The sequence below is a fragment of the Mesocricetus auratus genome, unplaced genomic scaffold, assembly GCF_017639785.1.
Source record: "Mesocricetus auratus isolate SY011 unplaced genomic scaffold, BCM_Maur_2.0 Super-Scaffold_100676, whole genome shotgun sequence".
In the NCBI taxonomy this organism is placed as follows: Eukaryota; Metazoa; Chordata; class Mammalia; order Rodentia; family Cricetidae; genus Mesocricetus; species Mesocricetus auratus.
In genome coordinates, this window is record NW_024429266.1 from 53,853,434 (window position 1) to 53,875,452 (window position 22,019).

The 22,019-nt window shown below is 51.3% G+C and overlaps 1 protein-coding gene across 1 annotated transcript; it reads right to left on the bottom strand.

Annotated features, from left to right (window-relative positions):
* Window positions 1-582: 582 nt before the first annotated feature.
* On the bottom strand, window positions 583-21,629 carry Csrp1 (cysteine and glycine rich protein 1). Its single transcript, XM_005073403.4, has 6 exons — window positions 21,474-21,629; window positions 11,874-11,986; window positions 7,126-7,294; window positions 5,773-5,902; window positions 2,143-2,236; window positions 583-1,735 (listed from the first exon to the last, which is right to left on the bottom strand). The coding sequence occupies exons 2-6, from the start codon at window positions 11,983-11,985 to the stop codon at window positions 1,659-1,661; spliced, it is 582 nt and encodes a 193-aa protein (XP_005073460.1). The 5' UTR covers window position 11,986; window positions 21,474-21,629; the 3' UTR covers window positions 583-1,658.
* Window positions 21,630-22,019: the final 390 nt, after the last annotated feature.

The window sequence follows — 22,019 nt, forward strand, 5'->3', positions numbered from 1 at the left end:
ACTCTACAGCACTTCAGACAAGCCTACTTCCTAAGTCTGGTCTTCCTTGAACCTGGTTGTGGGACCCTAACGGGGAAGCCGGCTGCTAGCTGTGCCCCAACCCCAACTCTTCCCAGAAGAAGTGAGATTTCTGGACACAGAAGGTTCCTCCGGCCGAGTTTCTCTTTACAAGGGACTTTCCGAGTTGAAGTGCTAAGCACGTTGTCTGGACCTAACAGAGCCTCTCAAAAGCCAAGTCCACAAAATTCCCATGTCATGAGGTGGGGTGGAGGGCAAACAGGCAAGGCATTTGGTTGTTTGGCTCTCTTAGAACTGACACTACAAAGTAAGTAGACCCTAGAAAACTCTTTGAGTGAGTCATCTTTTGTTTGTTTGTTTTGTTTTTCAAGACAGGGTTTCTTGAACTCACTGAGATCCTCCTGCCTCTGCATTCCAAGTGCTGGGACTAAAGGCATGCGCCACCACCGCTCAGCTGAGTGAGTGATTCATTTCCAGCAGGCCCGGCTGCAATTGTTCTTGTCCAATTCCCCTCCTGGCCCCAAGGTGTGGCAGGGCCCCACAGACAGAAGAGGGACACCAGAGTTCTGTTCTAAACTGCTTTATTGACCAGATGAGAGATCAGCTTCCAAACAGCCCATGCCCTTGCAGCCAACAGCGTTGTCCTGGGAGCATCATGGCCCAGCCCTTCCCCTTCCTCCCTCTGCTCCTGCCTGAGGACCTGGGAGCTAGTGAATGTCCCTAAGAGAAGGGTGGGGTGAAAGAGGCAGGGTCTGGGGGGTCTGGGTTGGAGGGGAGTGAGGACTGGAGGCAGAGGGAAAGACAGGTTACCTCTGCCTCCTACCACATTAGATCAACTATTAGGAATGGCTAGAACACAGCACAGAGAGAAACTGTCCATCCCAGCCACCAGACCCAGGGTTAGGACCAGAATTGGAGACTCCAAGATCTTGACCACTGATGAATATGAATGCATGCTTTTCATTAGGATCTCCCCTTCCCCATAAAACAGGGAACTTGATGTTAACCTAAGGAAATCAGGCAACCTCCAGACTCCACTCCAGGCCTGGGTGGTTCTCCATTCCTAATGGAACGATACCAGTTCCACATTCAAAGGCAAGAGCCCAGAGAAAGAGCTCCTTCCTATGGTCTACAAACCTGTCTGTACACCTCTCCACCTCCCATGGGGATACCCCCAGACTGAAATGCCTCGGGTTTATTCTGAGAGGGCACTCTCTGGGATCCAATAAACTGCAGTCTCCCCAGCCCATTCCTGGTCCCGCCTCCCTCCCTCCAGGTCTGAGGCTTGACTACAATGGGCTCCAAAGATTTGGGCTCAGATATCCTGATCAGTAGAGGATGGACATTCTGTTTGTGGGGGTGAAGTGTGGGGAGAGGGACCTGTTCTCTGTAAGTGGGTGACAGATGTCTCTTAAAGGTTGTGGTATCAAATGCCAGGCAGGAGGAAGCCCTTAGTGGGGTAGGAGCTCAGGCAGACCTCCTAAACCAAAAGAAGCCAGATACTCAAGTCCAACATTAGTGATGTGCACCAGGGCTGAGTGAGAGAAAGAATCTTGGAGGTGTCCAAGGCTTCTGGAAAGGGATTGATGACAAAAAAAAAAAAGCACAGGAGAAGGCAGGATATGCAGGCAGCAGTGGCCTCATTCTGAGTGAACCAAGGCACCAGCTCCTTGTCCAAAGCCAAAACCTTTGGGTCCAAAGTTTTTAGCATAGCATCCTGCAGAGAGAAGAGAAGGGTAAGGATGTGTTCCTGTTCCCATAGCAGTTCCTCCTGCCACTCCTACCTCCCCTTCTCCTAGCCTCAATAGTGAGGACCCAATGAAGTTTCCCCTTCATTGCAATAATGGAAGGAATCCTTTGCTGAAAAACACCGGTCAGGTAGGTATTAGGATCCTAGGCCTATGTCCTATGACCTTTGTCCTGTGACCCTTGTCCCTGCCCTATGTTCCTTCTGACTCTAGTCAAGTCCCATTCTCCCTCTGGTCTGGTTTCCCCACCTGTGTCATGAGATGCTCTATCTCTTGGAGCAAATGGCAAGGACTTGGTTCATTAGTGACATCATAGTCACTTGGTCTCCTGCCTCCTCCAGCCTTCTACTCTTCAGAGAGAAGTGGAACTACCCACCTTTGCAGTAGATCTCACCATCCTTGTCCGCCAGGGTGGTCGACTCAAGGCCTTTGCCACATTTGGCACACCGGAAGCAGGACTTATGCCAGGACTAGGTAAGAAAGGAAACAGCTAACATCACGGTTGTGGCTAAGGTTTTCCACCCTAGCCCACCAATAGCTTGCCATAGTAGACAGATATTTTGCAAGTCAGGTAGGGGTGGGGTAGCTGCTTGGAGAATGTGGCCCAGACACAGAAGAAATAGACCAGGGACCAAGCACGCACTAGTAGTATGCACCATGGCTCCTTGCTTGCACCATGGAAGGGGGTCACACCCCACCTGGGTAGCTGTACACCCCACAGGCTGCCAGGCAAGGCTTCTCCACACTATTTTGCCTATAGAATTGGTATGGCACTTCCACATGCTACTTGAACACCTGCCCTGCTGTCCTCCCCAGGACCTCTCTGTTTATCTTGCAGCGTGGACATGAGGACCTGATGTGGAAAGGGCTGGCACATGGCAGAACGGGCATTTATCACTGTTTCTCCTGGCCCGGCCCAGCCTCTGAAGTCATAGAACTCAGTGCCTCAGCTCAGCTCTCACAGAATGGTGTGGCCTTACTTCCTTTGCTAGCCAGATGCCAGAGTTAGATCTCCTGGACACTGGACATCATCCAAGAGCTCTTCATGTGCCCAAGGACAGCAGCAGTGATCCTCTGAGGGCTGGGATGGGGTCAACAAACGATCTTAATTCGTCAGTGCTCTGTGCAAACCTTTTATACACAGGCTACCACCCAGAGGACACCTCCAAATAAGCTCAGTATCTTTTTTCATTCACTCAACACTGAAAGGTACTCTTTGTTCCTTAATGATTCTTAAGGGGGCTTCTTCCTCCCTTCTCCTTTGAACTCAAATGTTTCTTATTCTGTACAATCTTTCTTTTTTAAAAATATTTATGTTATGTATATGGTGCTCTATTTGCAGGAACACCTGCATGCCAGAAGATCTGATGGTGGCTGTGAGCCACTATGTGGTTGCTGGGAATTAAACTCATGACCTCTGGAAGAGATGTCAATGGTCTTAACTGCTGAGTTATCTCTCCAGCCCTCCCCTACACCCCCTCCACGCCACTCAGTACAGTCTTAACTTTATCCTATGCCATGGAAATAAGGATTCCTGGATGTTTATTTAATAATTTCCTACTCCCATGGGCAAAGGTGAAAATTTGAATTGTGATATTCACATCTTTTTTCCTCCCTTTTGGGAGTGCAGTCTGGGATTACAGGCATGTGTGGCCACGACTGACTCCTGTCTTCATGACATTGAAGGCATAACTTTGCCCATTATACATGCATTACTTAATGTAATCTTAAAATCATTTTGTTCGTCAGGGACCATCATGGTTTCAGTTCATAGAGGCTCACATTATAACTGTTGCTTAGTGTGGGAACACAAGACCTTGAGCAGAGACCCACTTCCCCTTCTGCCTGGGAGTAGGCAGCTGTAAGACAATGTTTACTAAAAACATGTTTACTAAAAACAATACAATGCCTGGGGGCATTAAGTTCCTGGAAAAGGCCTGCCCACAGAAACCACCCTGACCTCGACCTTGTCCAAAGACTAACCACCTCTTCTGCCACGCCCAGATCAGTTTCTGGGGTCAGAGCAGAACCAGCCAGGGTGGAGGAGAGAGCAGAAGCTTCTCTGGTGGGAGCCTTTCTTAGGAAGTTTTCTTGAACCTTTTTGGGGCCTGCTTAAAGTTTTTTTTTTTTTTTTTTTTTTTTTTTGGTTTTTCGAGACAGGGTTTCTCTGTGTTGTTTTGGAGCCTGTCCTGGAACTCACTCGGTAGACCAGGCTGGTCTCGAACTCACAGTGATCCGCCTGTCTCTGCCTCCCGAGTGCTGGGATTAAAGGCGTGCGCCACCAACGCCCGGCGCTTAAAGTTTTCTTTACATCGTTGAACAAGTCTCTGTGTTGTCAATCCCCGACACCCTCTGCACGTTCTCGGACACAGGCCGCGCAGCAGACGCGACAGCTTAGGAAGGCTGAACTGGTCCCAGTGCACATGAGTAAATGGTAAAGCCAGGATTCAAGCAGGTTGCCTAGGGCTGGTGCAGTTCATCGACCTATTGGGATTAACAACACTTGCTGTCTTTGCAAATGTTTTCAAAGGGGTTAAGCGACCCACAGTAAAAAGCAGGACCTCAGAGTCAGGCACACCTGACTGAGCTTCTGGCTCGATTTTCTTCTTCTTCTTCTTCTTCTTCTTCTTCTTCTTCTTCTTCTTCTTCTTCTTCTTCTTCTTCTTCTTCTTCCTCCTCCTCCTCCTCCTCCTCCTCCTCCTCCTCCTCCTCCTCCTCCTCCTCCTCCTCCTCCTCCTCCTCCTCCTCCTCCTCCTCCTCCTCCTCCTCCTCCTCCTCCTCCTCCTCCTCCTCCTCCTCCTCCTCCTCCTCCTCCTCCTCCTCCTCCTCCTCCTCCTTCTTCGTTTGTTTGTTTTTGTTTTTCGAGACTGGGTTTCTCTGTGGCTTTGGAGACTGTCCTGGAACTAGCTCTTATAGACCAGGCTGGTCTCGAGCTCACAAAGATCCGCCTGTCTCTGCCTCCCGAGTGCTGGGATTAAAGGAGTGCGCCACCAACGCCCGGCTTCTGGCTCGCTTTCTAGCTAGACAATATGAGTAGATCATTCATTCCTGATTTTTGTTTTGTTTTGGGTTTTTGGTCCTGTGTGATGGAGATAATTCCGACAGCAATGAAGGGACTATGGTCCAGATTTGACCCGTGTTAGTTACCATTCCATCACTCCTGAAACCCATTCCTCAAGATCAAAGGGTGTTCAAAGCCATGGCCCGAAACAAAAGGAGCTGTCCATGGGCTCTAGGCGCCATGAATTCATTGGCTTGCTGTATGATCATGGTCAAGTCACTCATCCAGCCCAGACCTCAGGTGAGGTCCGGAACTCCTTCCTTGAGGGACATGTGCTGTGTTCTGCTGACTGTTAGTCTAAGACCGCAAACCCCGGGCTCTCCTGCTCTTTCCCACCAAGGCCTGAACACCAAGGAAATGATGGCTGGGCTGTTCGGACAGTTGGTTGGCTAGGGTGATCCTCATTGGGCACTACTGACTAACATGGGGAGGGCAGGCATGGCAACATAAGTAGCATGGGAAAAAACCTTCCAGCAGGCTAACATGGTTACATGGGTGGGTTTCAGGTAGAACACATTCCATGAAACAAAAAATGTTTATTTCCAGATGGTTTGTGAATGTTTCTGGAACCAAAACTGTGAATCTTCCTCCTAGAAACAGATACTCCCTTAGAAAACCCGGCCATGTAATCTTAGGGTGTGGGCCCTTCAACAGCCATCTATCTATAACCTTAGCCTCGAGCCCTCAACACTAGAGTACCAGATCCTGGGAGCCTATGTACCCATCTTAGCAATGCTCTACAAGCTGACTAAAGACAATCCGCAACACTGGGGCTGGTACAGTTTGTGGGTTAGGGGAGCCCCTGGGGCCTGGGACAAGCAACCCACAAGGACAAGGGCTCTCAGTTTCTGGAAGGAAGCAAAGCCCAGTGCTCGGGCTGCCCTGAGCTCTGTAATGCAGAAGTGCACCTCCCTCCTGTTTTCCTCATGCCCAGTAGCGACTTACCTTCCCAGCACCAATCACTTTCTCTGCAGCATAGACTGCCTGGCTGCATCGGGGACAGCGCTCAGAGCCACCAATCTTCTGGGCAAACTTGGATGCGTTGGGATTGGTAGTAGGCCTGTGCCCGGGGGCTCTACATGCAGAAGTACATGTGGTGAGATGACAGTCATTGCAGGGGAAGAACCCTTTTGCCTCTTGCCAGGGACAGGGCCAACCAAAGCTAAAGTCACCATGGCCTCTGAAATCCCAAAGCGCAGCATAATATCAAAACAGCACATTTTCCTCGTCACCTAGTTAGAGGCCCGCCCCAGGATCATTTAACACATCATTTGCTAAGAATCCCCCTCAGCCCCTCATTTCTGCAGCTGGTCTATTATTAGACTCTTTCCAGGAGAAATCTGCTGACAGACCAGTCCCATGGGGCAATGACCTTGGCTAACATTCACCAAGTCTTCATCATCCCATCCACTTCCCCACTGCTGACCCCCCAGGGTGCCAGCCACCCTCTGTCAGCAGGTCAGAGGCAAGAGATGACGGAGGGTGAGGAGTCCCAGGAAAGGAAACTACTTCCCCTTGGCAGGGGTGAAGGGTGGTGGGGCTGTGACACAACTCTGGGCTTTCGATTATAAAATGGAGAAACTGAGCTATATAACTCTTGGGGCCCCTTCCGGCTCTGACACTTGCTCCAAGCAGCATTCCTACTTGGTCCTCAGCTGCCACAAACACCCCACAAAGTCAGCTGCTGTGTGACCTTTCATTTATTTTTATTGTTATTTGTTTGATTTTGGTGTGTGTGTGTGTGCGCGCGCGCGCGCGCGCTCCTTTGTGTGTGTGTTCATGAGTGTGTCCATATGAGGTGAACATGCATATGTATGTTCATATATGTGGAAGCCAGAGGTCAACAGTAGGTTTCCTCTTTAATCATTGTACCTTTTTTTTTTCCTTAAAGACAGACTCCCAATGATTTAGCTACACCAGCTGACCAGCAAGTCCCAGGTATCCACCAATCAACACCGGGGCTATAGGTACACATTGCCAGTACCCAGCTTTTACATGGGTGTCTGGGGTTAAACTCAGGTCCTCATGTTTATGTGGTGAGGACTTTACCAACTGAGACATTTCTCCCCAGCCTGGTTTGTTTTTGCTCTTTTTATCACAATCTCTATTTGTAGCAAGATCTTTCAGGTTCAGTCTCCCTAGGATGACAGGTAGGGACCACCATGTACAGCTTTCCCTTTTAAATCAAGGGCTTCCCAGAACCTCCCCTGCGCCCCCTCTGCTTAACCAAAAGTGGTTCATTGGTGTCCACCTCAAGAGCAGGTGATAACTCAAGAAAAGGTAGAGAGATGCACTCACTCCTCATGCTTGATGCCCAGAGACTCCCCCTTGTCCGTGCTCAGTGTGCCTGCGCCCTGTCCATAGCCATAGCCTTTTGGCCCATACTTCTTGCCGTAGCATGACTTGCAATAGATCTCTTCTCCATGCACGGCCACAGTGGTACTGTCCAGATTCTTCTTGCAGACCACTGGGGAGGAGACAGGAATGGTGAGAAGCAGCTCCCAGACCTCCCAGGGCTTATGCAATAAGGGAGACCAGCAGTGTGACCAGTGGGCTGACTTCCGGGAAGCTAGGAGTATTTCCCTCAGACCTCTGTACCCTGGTACCTACCCAAGTCTCACTGACCCCACGTTCAGAAGCCAGAGCCGAGGGTAAGATCAGATGGAGTTTTACATTCTGCTAATACAGAGATCACGTGCCCCAGCAGGAAAGGGAACAGAAGGGTAGGGAGGAGAGCAGGGTTTTGCTGCCTCCCGCAGTGGCGTTGCAAGAACACATCTGGGTGTGTGGTTGCAGCTGGGGCGGGTGTGCAGGTGAAGAGATACACCCCGAAGAGAAATGGAACATGCAAGTCATGGTAATCAGAGCTCAACTTGCAATTTTGTCTTAAAAGTCACTGGCCCACAGGGAGAAGAGGGGCTGCACCCAAGGGAAGCAGGTCCTGAGTCACAGGGTGGGAGAAGAAGGGACACGGTGAGCTGGAGGCCTGCTACCCTTCTCTGCTACTCTCTCGGGAGCTGTGTCAGATACCCAGTATACAAGGGGACAGTCTGGCCTCGGGTCCCAGCTCTCCATTCCATATGGGTGGCTGGAATAAACTGTTTTGCCTTTCCAGGCTCGGTGTCCTGGTTTATGAGTGGGGATAACCACGTCTACCCTAAAAGGTAGTCAGGACCGTCAAGGGACATCTTAGATGTGACAGACTTACTCAGCACCCTGTGCACAAAGGTTCATAATAAATGTCACCCACTCTTTCTAGCATTGCACACAGGTGGTAGCAAGGGAGACAGAGCACCTAATTCCATCTTCCTACCTGCTTCTCCCAAGAGACTCAACTTAATATTCCCAAAATACTGGAATTGAGTCATCGTAAATACCCAAAATACCCCCTCTGAAGCTGGAAGCCTACCGACACCTCAGCGCCCCGGCAATGGCCGTTCTCTTGCCTTTAACGGTCTAGCCCTCCTCCAGTCCTCTTTGAGCCCAGCTTGAGGACTTCAGACTAAATAAGGACCCTCGTGTCCAGCACTTGAGATCCCTACCTCATTCCAGCCCTCTCAGCCACCCAAATATGGACCCTCCCACCACCTCCCCTGGGGCCTGGCTCTGGGAAGAACACTAAGGCAGGGAACAACAGGCCAAGGCTCCAACATTCCCTTCTAGGGTGGGAAGTCAGGAACCAGCCTGGCCGGAACTGTTTCCCTTAGGCCTACTTTAAACTGGGAATTCCAAAATGAGAGATAAGAGCCCAAGGAGGAAAAGGCCTTTTTTGCAGTTGTCTCTGGCAAAGGACGACCGGGGTCTTGACTCTGGAGACACCAGGCCCTACAAGACCACACCCTATAGATGGCTCCCCTGTGTGCTAGTCAAGACCTCCTGTTTCTTTCTTCATTACCTTGGTTTTCTCAGTGGTACAGTCTTGCTTACTGTAACTCCAACATAGCCTCCTCCCCCTCCACCCTAGTGATAATAGTAGGCGACTCAGCTCACTTGTGGGTGTGTCCCCCCTCCCCCTGCGTACCCCCAGCAAAAGCTTTGCCAACAGAAATTCTGAATATATTCTTCATTCAAGGAATACCTGAATAAATGTCTTTTAAATCAGGTTAAGCAAAACAGAAACCCCTAGATTAGTCTGTGCATTTTTTCAGAAACTGTTTCCAGATATTACCTGGCTCTGTGGGGCCTTGTGATGCTCTTTGGGAATATGGAAAAGAGGTACCCACTCACCACACCTGAAAATGGAAAGTAACCCTGCTTCTGGAAGGAAAACCAAAACCCACAAAAACCCGCTCAGGGTCACAGGGTCTTCCAGAAGCAAGGCCAGGCCAGATTCCAGCTCCGATTTCCAGTAGTGGTTTTCCACCAGGCTATGGCTCTTCCAGAGGCAGAAAGTAAAAACTGACAGCCTGGGGGGGGGGGTCAGAGAGGTTTCTCCAAGTTTCCCTTGTGCTCAGACTCTGGGGGACAGCTTAGGGCCCACCAGCAGGCTTCGGTAAGACAAATGGAACTTTCTTGTCTACAGAATGGCTGCTCAGCTCAGCTCACTCCAGAAAGGAGCTGGCTGCAACTCAGAGTTGGGCACACCATCTCAAGAAAGGCTCCTATTGCGCCTGAACTCAATCTATCACCCACTTGCAGTCTAGTGGGAAGAGCCCTCTCTACTGAATTGAGGGGGCAGAGTGGAGATGAGGCAGACTCACTGCAGGTCTGCCTCTCTGCCTCAGGCCAAACCCAGGAAGATGTGGTCCCTCTTATCTTTCCTATTGCACCATCCCAGCTTCCTCAAACTTATCCTAACCCTCCAGAAAAGTGTTTACGGTGACAAACTGAGTTGAATACACCGCCAAGGATTAGAATTAGCAGGCCTCTTTTAAGGACCTGTCCTAGGTTAACTAACACAATGGCTCCAAGTGCCACCCAGAACCTGCTGGCCTTTGCCGAGGAGGAAAAGCCCTTTGAGTCTATGGGTTACCATGAATACCATGACTGGAAGGGGACCACGCTCCTCTCGTTCCTGACAAAGTCATGTGCCCCGCTGTTCAGGGGTGCTAGGGATAAGACAGTGGGGGATAACTTCCTAACACGCCTGGACAGCACAGGGCTGGGGCAGACACTTGAGAACTGCACAGGCCCGAGATGCCACAGACACACACAACCATCCCCTAGACTCCGGACCTGCAGTGACAGCTGCATAGCACCCCTCCTCCCCAACCCCGATACTCTGCAATTGCTGCTAATCCCTGACACCCCCTCCCACCCTGCTCCAGGTCCTGCTCCTTCCTTCCACCACCCCCTGAATTCCAGACCTCCATCCACGCCTCACCAGAAGCTAGTCCTCTGCATCAGGACGTCAGCAGGCGCGCTGGACACAGCTGCAGCTGGTCCTTTTTAGTCCGTGATTAAGCAACATTTGAGAGCAGAGAGGGGCCTTGCAGACCCACAAGTCCAGACCCCCTTCCTAGCTGGCACCAAGCTGTCTCTTATTCCCTCTGGGAGCAGGGGGCACGGGTGGGGGGGATTGAAAACCCCTCATGATGAGCTGCTAAGGACCAGCTGCTTCTGTCTGCAGCCTCCTCGGTAGGCTGGGAGCCAGCAGAGCTCCACAGAAGCTTGTCATCTCCTCATTTATCACATGTGCCCTGGGACTGGCGCCCCAGGCCTGCTGTGCAGTGCGAGGACCCTGCTGGCCCGTGCAGGGTGGCTTCAGGCTGGCCTGCCCAGTAACAGGTAGAGGTATAACTATCAGGTGAGCATGTACCACGAGTGCCAGCTGGATCCCACTCCAGATCAAACCAGGGGTGGGGAGGGGCGTGCAGAGTTCCTGACTGATCTCACAGGGCAGGGTGTCCTGGACCTCATTTCCTGGACCTCTCAGGTGGGCTGGGATGTCATTCCCCCAAGTGTTCCACCTCCCTTCTGCTGAGCTCTTATCAATGAGCATGGGTGAGTTTGTGTATTTATTGAACACCCATCCTTCTTGAAGTGCTTCCTCTTTTTTTTTCCAACTCTCATTTCAGTTCTCGCAGTTAACCCTATGCAGTATTGAATTTGTCCATCGTCACGCAAACAATACGAAGTAAGTTGCAATCCTAGCCCTAATCAGATTGGCGTTGACATCCTAATGCCTCCCAGGAAACAGCTGGTAGGGTTGGTTCTCTCTCTAACGCAAACTTCTGCTCTGACCACAAAGTGCAAATCATTTAGGAATTGAGGAGAGGCTTCTCCAAGTCACCACCTTCAGCACACACCCCCTGACCCAGGAGCCAGCCAAGGCAGCATCAGCTGTGGTTCTGGGCTACGCTGACCTAGCTCTGCTGCTGTGTCTAGTGCATGGTTCTCTATATCAGAGTTGCCACAGCAGCTCACAAGGGATCATTGGGAGAGGCAGCAATGAGCTTGGAGCCCTCCTTCCCTCCATACAGAGTGAGGGGGAATGCAAGTGAAAACTCCGCTGAGAGGAGGCTGAGCCAGTAACAGATTTAGTTTCCTCCTCTCTGACCTTCACCACAGGGTTGTGACCTGTGACCTTCACCACAGGGTTGTGACCTCTGACCTTCACCACAGGGTTGTGACCTCTGACTTTCACCACAGGGTTGTGACCTGTGATCTTCACCACAGGGTTGTGACCTGTGACCTTCACCATAGGGTTGTGACCGCTGACTTCACCATAGGGTTGCGACCGCTGACCTTCATCGTAAGGTTGCGGCCTCTCTTACCTAACAAGGTGTAACTTGAAGGCTAGTGAGACTTTGGGTTGAGACCAACTTTCTCAGAAACGATAGGATAGTGTGACAGGAACAAAGAGTGGAAAGTTTTCCTCAGTGAGCCTTTCCAGCTTGGCTCTCAACCCTGCCCCACCCCCACCAGCACCGGCCAGTTCGCCCCTCAGAAGACAGCTTCCAAGGGAACAAAGAGGCCCTTAAGGGTTTCCCTCCCCGGCTGCACTTCAGCCAAATGTCAGGCTCCCTGGGGTGCCACAGGCCGAGCTTGTGGGGACAGGCCTGTCCAGGCCCCCTGGCAGCACAGCAGGCCCGGGCAATACTCACTGCAGAGGAAGCAGGATTTATGGAAGCTGCTGCCCTCGCACTGGACCTCCTCAGCAAAGTAGACGGTCTTCTGGCACACCCCACATTTCTTGCCTCCTCCCCAGTTTGGCATTCTGAAAAAGAATGGAGAAATGAGAATGAGGGTTACATAGACAGAAGAAAACACACTGCCCAGGGCAGGTGGCCCAGGGGATGACCAGCCTGAGAGTGGCTTGTTCTCAAGACCGTTCATTCTCCAGCTGCTGCTGCAAGCATTCGGCAGGGGAGGCCCCTCCTCCTACTTCATCCTATTCGCTGGGCTGCTGCAGCATGTTGGCTCTATGCTTAGCACCCTACACAATAAGATCATAAGATCTTACACCAGGCGGTGGTGGCGCACACCTTTAATCCCAGCACTCGGGAGGCAGAGGCAGGCAGATCTCTGTGAGTTCGAGGCCAGCCTGGTCTGCAGAGCGAGTTCCAGGACAGCCTCCAAAACAATACAGAGAAACCCTGGCTCCAAAAACCAAAAAAGAAAAAGATGCAAGGTTTACAAAGAGCATGCAGGAGCAGCGCGATCGAGCTAACCGGTGGCAGGTGTTACCACAGCGCATCAGAGAATGGCTCCAGAGGGGCAGATCAAGCAGGGCTTGTAAATCTCAAACCAGGGCAAAGGTCACATGTAGGCAAGGGATGAGCATACGGGTCGGAAGGAAAGTACCCCGAGGGGGAGGGCAGAAGGAAAGTACCCTGAGGGAAGGAACATGGAGGTCTAAGTTCTTACAGTGACAGGAGCGGGTGAGGCATGGTCGCCTGGGAGAGTGTTAAAGCTCTAGGCAATGTTCTTCCGCTTGACCCACGGGAGCCTCCTTCCTAAAAGTTATTCCTTGAACCACACACATAGGCATTTTACATTCTCTCGTACACAGGATAGGTGGTGGGGAAAGGGTTAAGTTGGGTACAGTGATCCATGCCTATGATGCCAGCATTTAAAGGCTGAGACCATTGGAGGCCAGACGGAGCCATATAAAGAACTTGTCTCAAAAACAAGCTAGATGTGGTAGAGGAGGCTGTAGCCCCAGCACTCTGGAGTCAGAGGCAGGAGGACTATAAATTCAAGGTCATCTTTGGATACAACGTGGGTTTGAAGCTAGTCTGCGCTGCATGAGACTGCATCTCATAAAAAGAAAAACAAACAAAAGGTTTAAAACAACCCAAGAGATGGGCACACAGGGCGCTGTCCCCTAGCACTACAAAGCCAGACCACCTGCCTGTGCCTGCCGAGTGCTGGAAGTAAGGAAAGGCATTGGCCCAGCCTAGGACTCTGACAGTGACTCCTGCAGACGGTTGGGCCGATGTGGAAGATGTTCTAGGTGTTGGTTCTGAGCTGTAGTCCTGATGCCAGACTTTTCGGTCCCGGTTTGATCCTGCCACTCACTCGCTGTGTGACCCTGGGCAAGGGACTTGGACTTCACAGACCTTGACTTCTGCATCTTGGAAGTGGGGCTGAAAATAAAAGTTCTTAATAGGCTATTTCTGGGGATTGGAGGAAGTATGGGGTGTCAAACACCCAGCACACACTCAGTGCTTCATAATTAGTAAAACACAAGCCAGAGGCTGTAGGACAGCTGATGTCACGTGCCAGTGGCACAGGGGGTGCGTGTCGCGGGGATGCAGAGGCATAGATGTCCTTCAGCTGATGTGTCATTGGGTCCCCACACCCTGAATAGTGCCTGACACACAGCACACACATGGTGTCCAATGTGCAGCTGAGGAATGGGTGAACTCAAGGCCCCGATGAGTCCAGGTCCTGTTCCGTTGTATCTCTGAAGCACCCGGGACCTAGAAGTGGTATCCAGTAAACATGTGCAGACTGAGAAGCCAACCTAAGTAGGGATAGTGCTGGTGATGCTGACTCCCTGGTTACGGAGACCAACCACATCCAAAGGAGCGAAGTGTGTGGGAGCAGAAGAGAGAGGTGCATTTTCACCTGAAAGTTGGGGTTCCGTCTGGTCCCAGTCTCCTGCATTCTTACCTGCCTATGGTCACCTCCTTGCAGAGGCTCCCACATATCTGTGGCCCTGCCTTTCTCCCTAGTCTAGCCCCACCTAATTTCAGATTAGTTTCTCTAGGCCCACCCGCAGGTGCCTCCATTTGCGAATGAGCCATCCGAACTCACAGCCTGCTATCAACCGTCCTGATTCTCCGTTTTGCTTGTGGTGACATCACCAACCTCTGTGTTTGTAAATGAACAAAGATGGGGCTCTTCACTTGGCCTGTGAGTCCCTCTCCGCTCCCCTCTACTCACTTCTTATCACGGTGCTGTATACCAAGCCCCTTAGATTCCACTGGCCCTACAGCACCTCCCCCTGCTCCTCCCCCGCTCCTCCACCTGCCTGGTTGCCTTCCTTCACCCAGCAGCCCGGGCCACCCCTGGAGGAGTATGTCTGCTACAGTCATTAGTCCCATTTTATTTGTTTGGTTTTGTTTTTCTAGACAGGGTTTTTCTGTGGCTTTGGAGGCTGTCCTGGAACTAGCTCTTGTAGACCAGGCTGGTCTCAAACTCACAGAGATCCGCCTGCCTCTGCTTCCCGAGTGCTGGGACTAAAGGTGTGTACCACCACCACCCGGCTTTTTGTTTTGTTTTGCTTTTTGTTTTATTCTTTGTCATTAGTCCCATTTTAAGTCATGACGTGTGACTTGGGCCTAACCTAGTCAGCCAAAGTTATTGTTTAGTTATCTGCAAGATAAGAATTCCTGAGGGCTCTGGAAGAGAAAGTTATCCTGTCTCCTGAGAGTTTCTTGGGAATAGGTGCCCTCCAGTGGAGTCTTGGATGATGTCATTGAATAGCCAGCTTAAGCCAAACCTATAGCTCAATGTGCTCCTGATACTAGTTATACAAATAACCAACTCTGCATTGCTGAAGCCACTTGGCACTCACATGACTGGTGTTCAGACTGGCCCTGACATCCCCTAGCCCATCCCCACCCAGCAGCTCCTAGCTTCTCGCAGGGCAGCACCCCTCACCAGAAACCAAGGGTGCCCCTGCCACCAGAAGTCAGAACTGCTCCTGGCCTTGGCAGATCTCAGCCTGCCCCGGCTGGTTCCTCTCACCTCACAGACCGGAAGCTGTCAATTTAGCTCTTGTTCAACCCTCTGAGCGCCAGCTCAACCTACCATGAAGAAAGCTTCAGGCCACGCCTTTGTGAAGAGCTGGGAGGATTTTGGTGAAGCTGAGGGCAGAGGCTGGGTGTACTGTCCTCGCAGAGACTATCTGGGGAGACTGTCTCCTCTGCACACATCTACCTTCCTTCATCTGGGTTCAGGACTACCTTGGCTCCACAGGCTCACGCATGCATCTTGAGGCAGCTTTCTCTACCTGCCGGTGACCTCTCTGCTTCCTCAGATAACCTTGGGGCCACTCCCCATCTCAACCTCTCATGACCCCTTCAACCCCTGTCTGTCCTGAGGACTCCAGGGCTTAACTGCACTAGCTGAACGAGGACTCAGAACGGCAAACCCAAGTAAGAGAAGGGTAATTCAGCAAGAACAGTACATACATCACTGTCTAATTGCCAGCCATCTCCCCTCCTTCCTTTCTCTGGGAACCCAAGTTCTGCTCAGGCAGCTATCCTCTAAGAAATGAAGAATAGATGCCCAGGTTGCAGATAAGGAAAGCCAGGTTCAGAGAGGTTGAGCAACCTGTTTATAGCACCACAGCTATAGGAGGCAGAACTGGATTCTAAGGAAGGTCCACATATTTCTGTCCAGGGACCCCAGTCATCAAGCTGTGGGCAGAGCCTGTTTAAGGTGGCTGCGTAGGGTGGGCATGCGGTTCATCAAGACAGGGTCTCCTCTTTGACCTTCCTGTGCAACCCCCTAAAGCAACAGGAGACACACTTGTGTCCCTAGGGACACCCCTAAGGGAGGAACAAACAGTCCCTTAGCCACGCGGTAGGAAGCTGTTCCAAGCAGTGTTTTGTTCAGCCATAAAGTCTTTCCCCCACTGGGGAAGACCCACAGCTCTGAACAGGCGTCCCCTTGTTCTCCTTGGCCCTGTGTCAGGGGCTTTATCCAGCAGGGCTCCAGGGAATCAGGAACATGGGGGGAGGGGTGAAAGCCGAGGACCCATCAGAACAGGAGGCCGGCTCAGGATGTCCCTTGGCTGGGTCATTCCTTGAGCTGGGAATCCCGTTGGGACCCCAGGCTTCAAGAGGGAGAGCAGAAACAATGCCACAGCCAGAAAGCATGCTCTACCCTCTCTGCCCAAATGATGAGCACTCAGGGGATCCTGAGTATGGGGAAGAGTCCCAGCTGGAGGGATCTGTTGGCTGCTACCTCCTTCCAGTGTGAGGTGTTGCAGGCGCCACACTCCACCTCCTCCTTTCTGCCCAGCCCCTCTTGTCAAAGCCAAATTCCGACTGGACTGCCGGGAAGCTGGATTGCCTTAAAAGGAAGGCTGTTTCTTAGTCTGCTCAGGGTTTACTAGTCTGCAGAGGGATGTGAGGTTTATTCTCAATTGCCTTCCCAATTCTGGGGGACAGAAGGCCTATGGGAGGCTGTGCCCCGTGCTAAGGAAATTGGAGCTGGGGTTAAAAAGTTCAGTGTACCTCCTCCTAGCTGAGTGGACACTTCTAGCTCTCAATGTCATTCCTTTAACCCTAAAATAACACTCCCCATATTATGATGATAAAATAAGAACATAAAAAAGGGATAGCATACTATAGAGATTATGCCTCTGGTTACTACCTACCCTTAGCCCAGATGTGGAGTCAGATGACTTACCTCCCTTCCTCCCTCCCTTCTCTGCTGATACATATCTGAAAGAAACAAGACTTGAAAATCAACACTCCAAGTAGGGAACGGAAACTCCTGACCTGTCTAGCTAATGAGTCTGTGATTATTTTAGTTTAGTTCCCCAGTTCCCTCTGCTACCTACCTACGATTTCCAGCAGGGAAGGTAGGAACCTGTGCCTTACATAAAGCTTTCTGGTATGTGGCTCTAGGCAGACAAATCATTGCTGCTGGGCAAAGTAGCACTTGGGTATAAATCAGCACTTGGGAAGCAGAGGCAGGAGGATTGCTTTTGAGAAGGCCTGCGTGGCCTACCTACCAAGCTCTAGGACATCTTAAGGCTTCACAACAAGACTATTTAAAACAGCAATGACTGGCTACAGTCTTCTATAATCACATTATCCTCACTGAGTTCATTCAGAAAGTCCCATTCCCTTTGGGACTTGCTGTCTCTGTTCCATTTGTCCTACTTAGCTGTCTTGATAATCTCACCTGAGAATAAAATCTGAATTTTCTGTGGTTGGGCATCCCCCATCAGCTGTTTACTTGAGATATTAAGATCCCCAGGGCTAGCTAGAGGTTGGAAGGCAGTGATGGTCCTCTTTAGACACGCTAATTCAAGTCTGCTGCTCTAACTCGTTGTCCCATTCCCAGCTATACAGAGGACCAGTCATAGAGGATGCAAGATGGCGACCCTTATAGCAGTAGAAGGGGTGGGCATGGGGTACATCAACAGAGGTGACAGATTCTGCTGGTCACCTTCCAGGTCAAATGTATCATCTGGGTTCTAAGCCTGCCAGCCACCTATGCTCACAGGAGGGACTCTCTCATCAAACACTTGACAAGCTACCTCACATCTTTCTCCAGTGGAAAAACCCCATCGCTCCTGCACCATAATCCCTTATGCCCTCCAGCAAAAGAGGGACTGTGACAGGCTCAGGGCACACATCCCCACCTTCTTGGTCCGGTAGAGACCTGTTAGGTGTTTGCTTGAGTAGAAATGAGCTGCTAGAAGTTACTTGAGCTCTTTGGAACCTGCCAGGTAGACAAGAGTGCTGTCATCTTTTCCAACCCTGCAGCTGTCTCTTCCACGCCCCCAAGCCCAGAGAACAGCCAGGGACAGAACCAGAGGGAAGGAGGGGCAAGCCCGGAGCCCATGGCGCTGGCATCTTCAAGGTGACACCTGAGAGCCCAAGGAGCAGACCTTCTCAGAAGACAAAGGTCCCTGGTACAAAGGAGGTACCCAACAATGAGCTCAATCTCAGCATTACAGGTCCCCCAGAAGTGACTTCATTAGACTTTTGCATATGGCTTATTTCTGAGAAGTCAGTCCTCACTGAAGTTGTCATTACCCTAGGTCCCATGCTCCCCAGGATGTGTCTATAACTGAGTGCTCCTGCTCACCCCTCCTCCAAGTTCAGAAATCTGATTGCCATGTGTGCAGATGGAAACAGGGATCCATGACTACTGCTGAGCTACATCCAGACCTAGATTTCCTAAAGTATTTCAAAACGAGCACAGGAAACCTTATAATTATGGTATGATCAAATCGAATTTGCTTTTGTCTGGGATGTCGAGAGCGGAGCCAGTTGTTTGTGCCATGTGTTGAATACAAAGGTCTGACTGCTTTTAATTAATTTTTAAAAGGGGGAAACAAAACACATCTCAAGAAGATCCATCCCACACACTCGAATGCACACACACACACACACACACACACACACACACACACACATAGGAAGAATACCCAGACCCCCTTGGGGTGGGGACCTCCTGTCTCGTCTGCTGGGCTACATTCCAGCTGTGAGCACTCTATTTCTTCCTCAGACTTTGGGAAGCCATGGAAATGCCGCAGAGTCTGGAAATACTAGCTGCCTTGTATTTTACACACTTTACCATACATGGGAATTACTCTACGCTGACGTCAGACAAATTCCTGGGGAGCTGCGTAGTCCAAGCCATGTCATTACCATACAAAACCCTGACAACTGGAAACAGTAGGTGAGGCTCCTGTCAGGGCTCAGGCTACCGCCTCTCATTCCTCAGGCAGCAGCTCTTAAGGGGTGGGGGTGGGGGGCTCTGACTGCCTCTTTTCCAGGACTTTTTAGAAATTTCTCCTGAAAACATGAATCCAAAACACAGACATATAACAAGTGTGATGAAAGTACATCTGGGAAGTGACTTGTGGGGCTCCCTGTACCTCAGCACCCAACAGTGTGAAAACCTAGAGATCAGGCGGTCTAACCACCAGCCCTTCCATGCTGCTGCCAGTGAAGCCCTGCCCGCCTTTAAATGACTGCCACCACAGAGCAGCTTGAAACACTGATGTCTCCAGGAGAGACCCCATTTCCTTAGGAGACCTAGAATGAGGAAAGTGAAGGATCAAGGACAACCAGCGGGCTTTCGGGGCAGCGGGCCTGTGTTTGAGCAGCAGCTCCTTGGGGACCAGCTGTAACTTGAGGCAGACCCTATCACCCACCGCTGAGTCTTTTCATCTGCAGAAGTAGCCAGCACCAGCTCCCTCCTCATAAGCAACAGCCAAGACAACACAGGCGAAGGGTTTAGCTTTGGCCGGCAAGCAGCAGGCACAGACACTTGCTTAGTGTACTCTTCAGGAAAGACCTGCACAATCAGTTTGGTGCCTCTAAGTATTTGCCAATATGCCTGTGTGCGCCAAAGAGCTGAATAGGGGAGGGGGACTTTGTGTCACTAGCATCTCTTGGGACTTAATGCATGCCTCCTTCAGGCTTCTAACAAGCCGGCTTTGCCCAATGAGCCCTGCTTGCTTAAATAAACTTTAGGAGCCCACCAGAAAGCATTTCCACCTAGCTTGCTTTCTCCACTAGGAAATCCACCATCAATAAAAACTTGTGAACACTATGGTCATGGAAAAACTAGTTGGTAATTATTCATGACAACACATATTCCATGTATTCACTTAGTATTTGATTGTTGACTGACTTTATTTTTTTGAGATAGAGCTCCAATATGTAGCCCAGGCTTGCCCCTAACTTGTGATCCTCCTACCGTCATCTCCCAAGTGCTAGGTTTGCAGATGTGTGCCACCGTAGCCAGATCCAGTCACCCAGTATTGACTTACCATCAGTCAAGTGCAAACATTGCTCTCTCTCAGTCTGTAACTGACCAGTGAGGACTGACCGGCCCTAGAGCCTAACTGTGAATTACAAAACAGAACACCTGGGCCAAGATGGCTGGCGCTAGGACAGACCAGAGGCAGACCTTCCTCACTTTCTTAGCAAGCTAGTCACAGAGCTTGAGACCCTGCCCTTCAGATTCTCTCCAGCATCCTCTGTAAGCTCTCAGCATCTGAGCTTTGGGGACAGTAGTCCCCTCCACCTCCTCAGGCACACCATATCTCACCACACCACACCCTCTGCAGGATAAACTTCCTTCCCTGTCTGGCTGTCCCTCCCCGGATATCCTTGCCAAGGCAAAGGGTCCCTGCGCAGTAGCGCCAAGCTGGATTCTCCAAGGGAGCCATAAACATTGGCTAGGGAGTGCTTAGGCCAGTCTCTCCCCAATAGAGTGGCCTGGGCTCCTAAGTAGAGGGCTGGGGGAGAGAATCAGAGGCATGAGGAAACTTTAGTGCCCGGTCCTGCAAGAAATTCCCACCCTAGCTCTGAAGTAATGGGCTGCTCGCAACTCCAGAACCCTGAAGCAAGAGGAAAGCAGGGAGCCACAGCTAGTGTGTGTGTGTGTGTGTGTGTGTGTGTGTGTGTGTGTGTGTGTGTGTGTGTGTGTCCGTCCCCACGTGCATAATATATGTTCCAAGTACTGGCCCAGAAGGGAAATGAGCTGTCTCTTGTCCAAGGTTATCTGTGTATTGTCAAATACAAGTCAAAACTCAGTCTGCTTGCCTGTCACATACCCTGTCACCAAGATTCCAGCGTATTTCTCATGTTCCACCAAAGGTAAGAGGACGCCCTGCATGCACCATGATGGTATCCCGGGGCAGCGCCCTCTCAGAGTGGGGAGGGGCTACCCATTCAGTCACCCAAGAAACCGGAAGTGGGTGGGTTGGCTCTGACTTCATGCAATTGCTTACAGTCTGGACCTCTACCTTGAAGGATCACATCGGTACAGGACCAGAAGCATGCAGAATATACCCAGGCCTGTGGCACTGGATGAAAACACCTGCCGGATAACAACTTGTTAGGTGGCACTGCCAACTTGCTTAAATGTGCTCACTCTCTGGAGCCCTCTCTGCTCCCCAGCTTTGAAGAAACATTCACTCTTGGTTCCTTGAGATCTCAGTATCCAGTCCTCACCTAGCACCAAGACTTGAGCAGGGAGGTGCATGAGTCTGCTTCCATCTGTTTCTTTCGGGAGGGGGAAAAGAAAACCCATAACTGTACCCTATGGCCACCAAGCCAGATGCTGCTCTTCCCCGCTAGCGGGCACTTTCTCCCAGGAAAAGAGAGTGAGGGAAGGGGTGGCACGGATGTCCTCATCCCTCAGCCTTACAATGACTGTCAGTGGCCCACAGAATCACCGTTTGTTCTGCGGGACCTGCAGGCGGTGGGGGGAGCCGGGTTACCCTGGGTCTAAGGCACGTGAAAGACAGCTGCCCTGGAAGTTCCGGAATGGGAATAGACCCAGGGTTTTCTGGAAAGGGAAGCACTGACAGGCTAACTAAGGCCATATCTCACCACCTTCCTTCTGAAGTCACTTTTCCTACAAACTTTTCTAGCAAGCGACAGGGCTGCGGCAAGCTATGAAAGACCATTAGGCGCAGGGTGCGTCCCAGGCACTCGGCTGGCGGGCAGCTGCGGGGACCGAGGCGGGCGATGCGGGGGCGCACTCACCTGGCAGCTGCTGGAGGTACACGGGTGACAGCACTCCGGGAAGCGGTGACTGGCTGCGCCCGGCTGCGCGCCGTTTTGTTTCCCTACTCCGGAAGGCGTTTCCCGCGCCACGCCAACCAGTAGGCTTTGCACACTGCACCACAACAGGGCTGATGTCACAGCGCAAAACCCGGGGAAGCTGTCCCCTCCCCCAGAGCCCGGAGCCCGGGCGTGGCCCGAGCCCTAGCTGCCGGCTTCTCTGTGCACCCTGCGGCGGTCTGGGAGGGGGGCTGTCTTACTTAGGGGCGGGGAGCGGAGTTTAGGGGTTCCTGATCTGCCACGTGGAAAAGTGGAGAGGTACCCTGAGAGATCAAACCAGAGATAAACTTGGGTCCCCTAGGGAAGACAGCAAGGGTCCTTAAATCTTCATGTCCTGATGGCTCGCCAGAGTAAGACAAGCAAGTGTGGTTCTGCTTCTTCCAGTGATTGACTTTCTGCTAGACAGCTGGCTTGAGGTTCATCTGTAAACGGAGAATGTGGCACCGAGTGGTGGGGATAAGAGCAGGG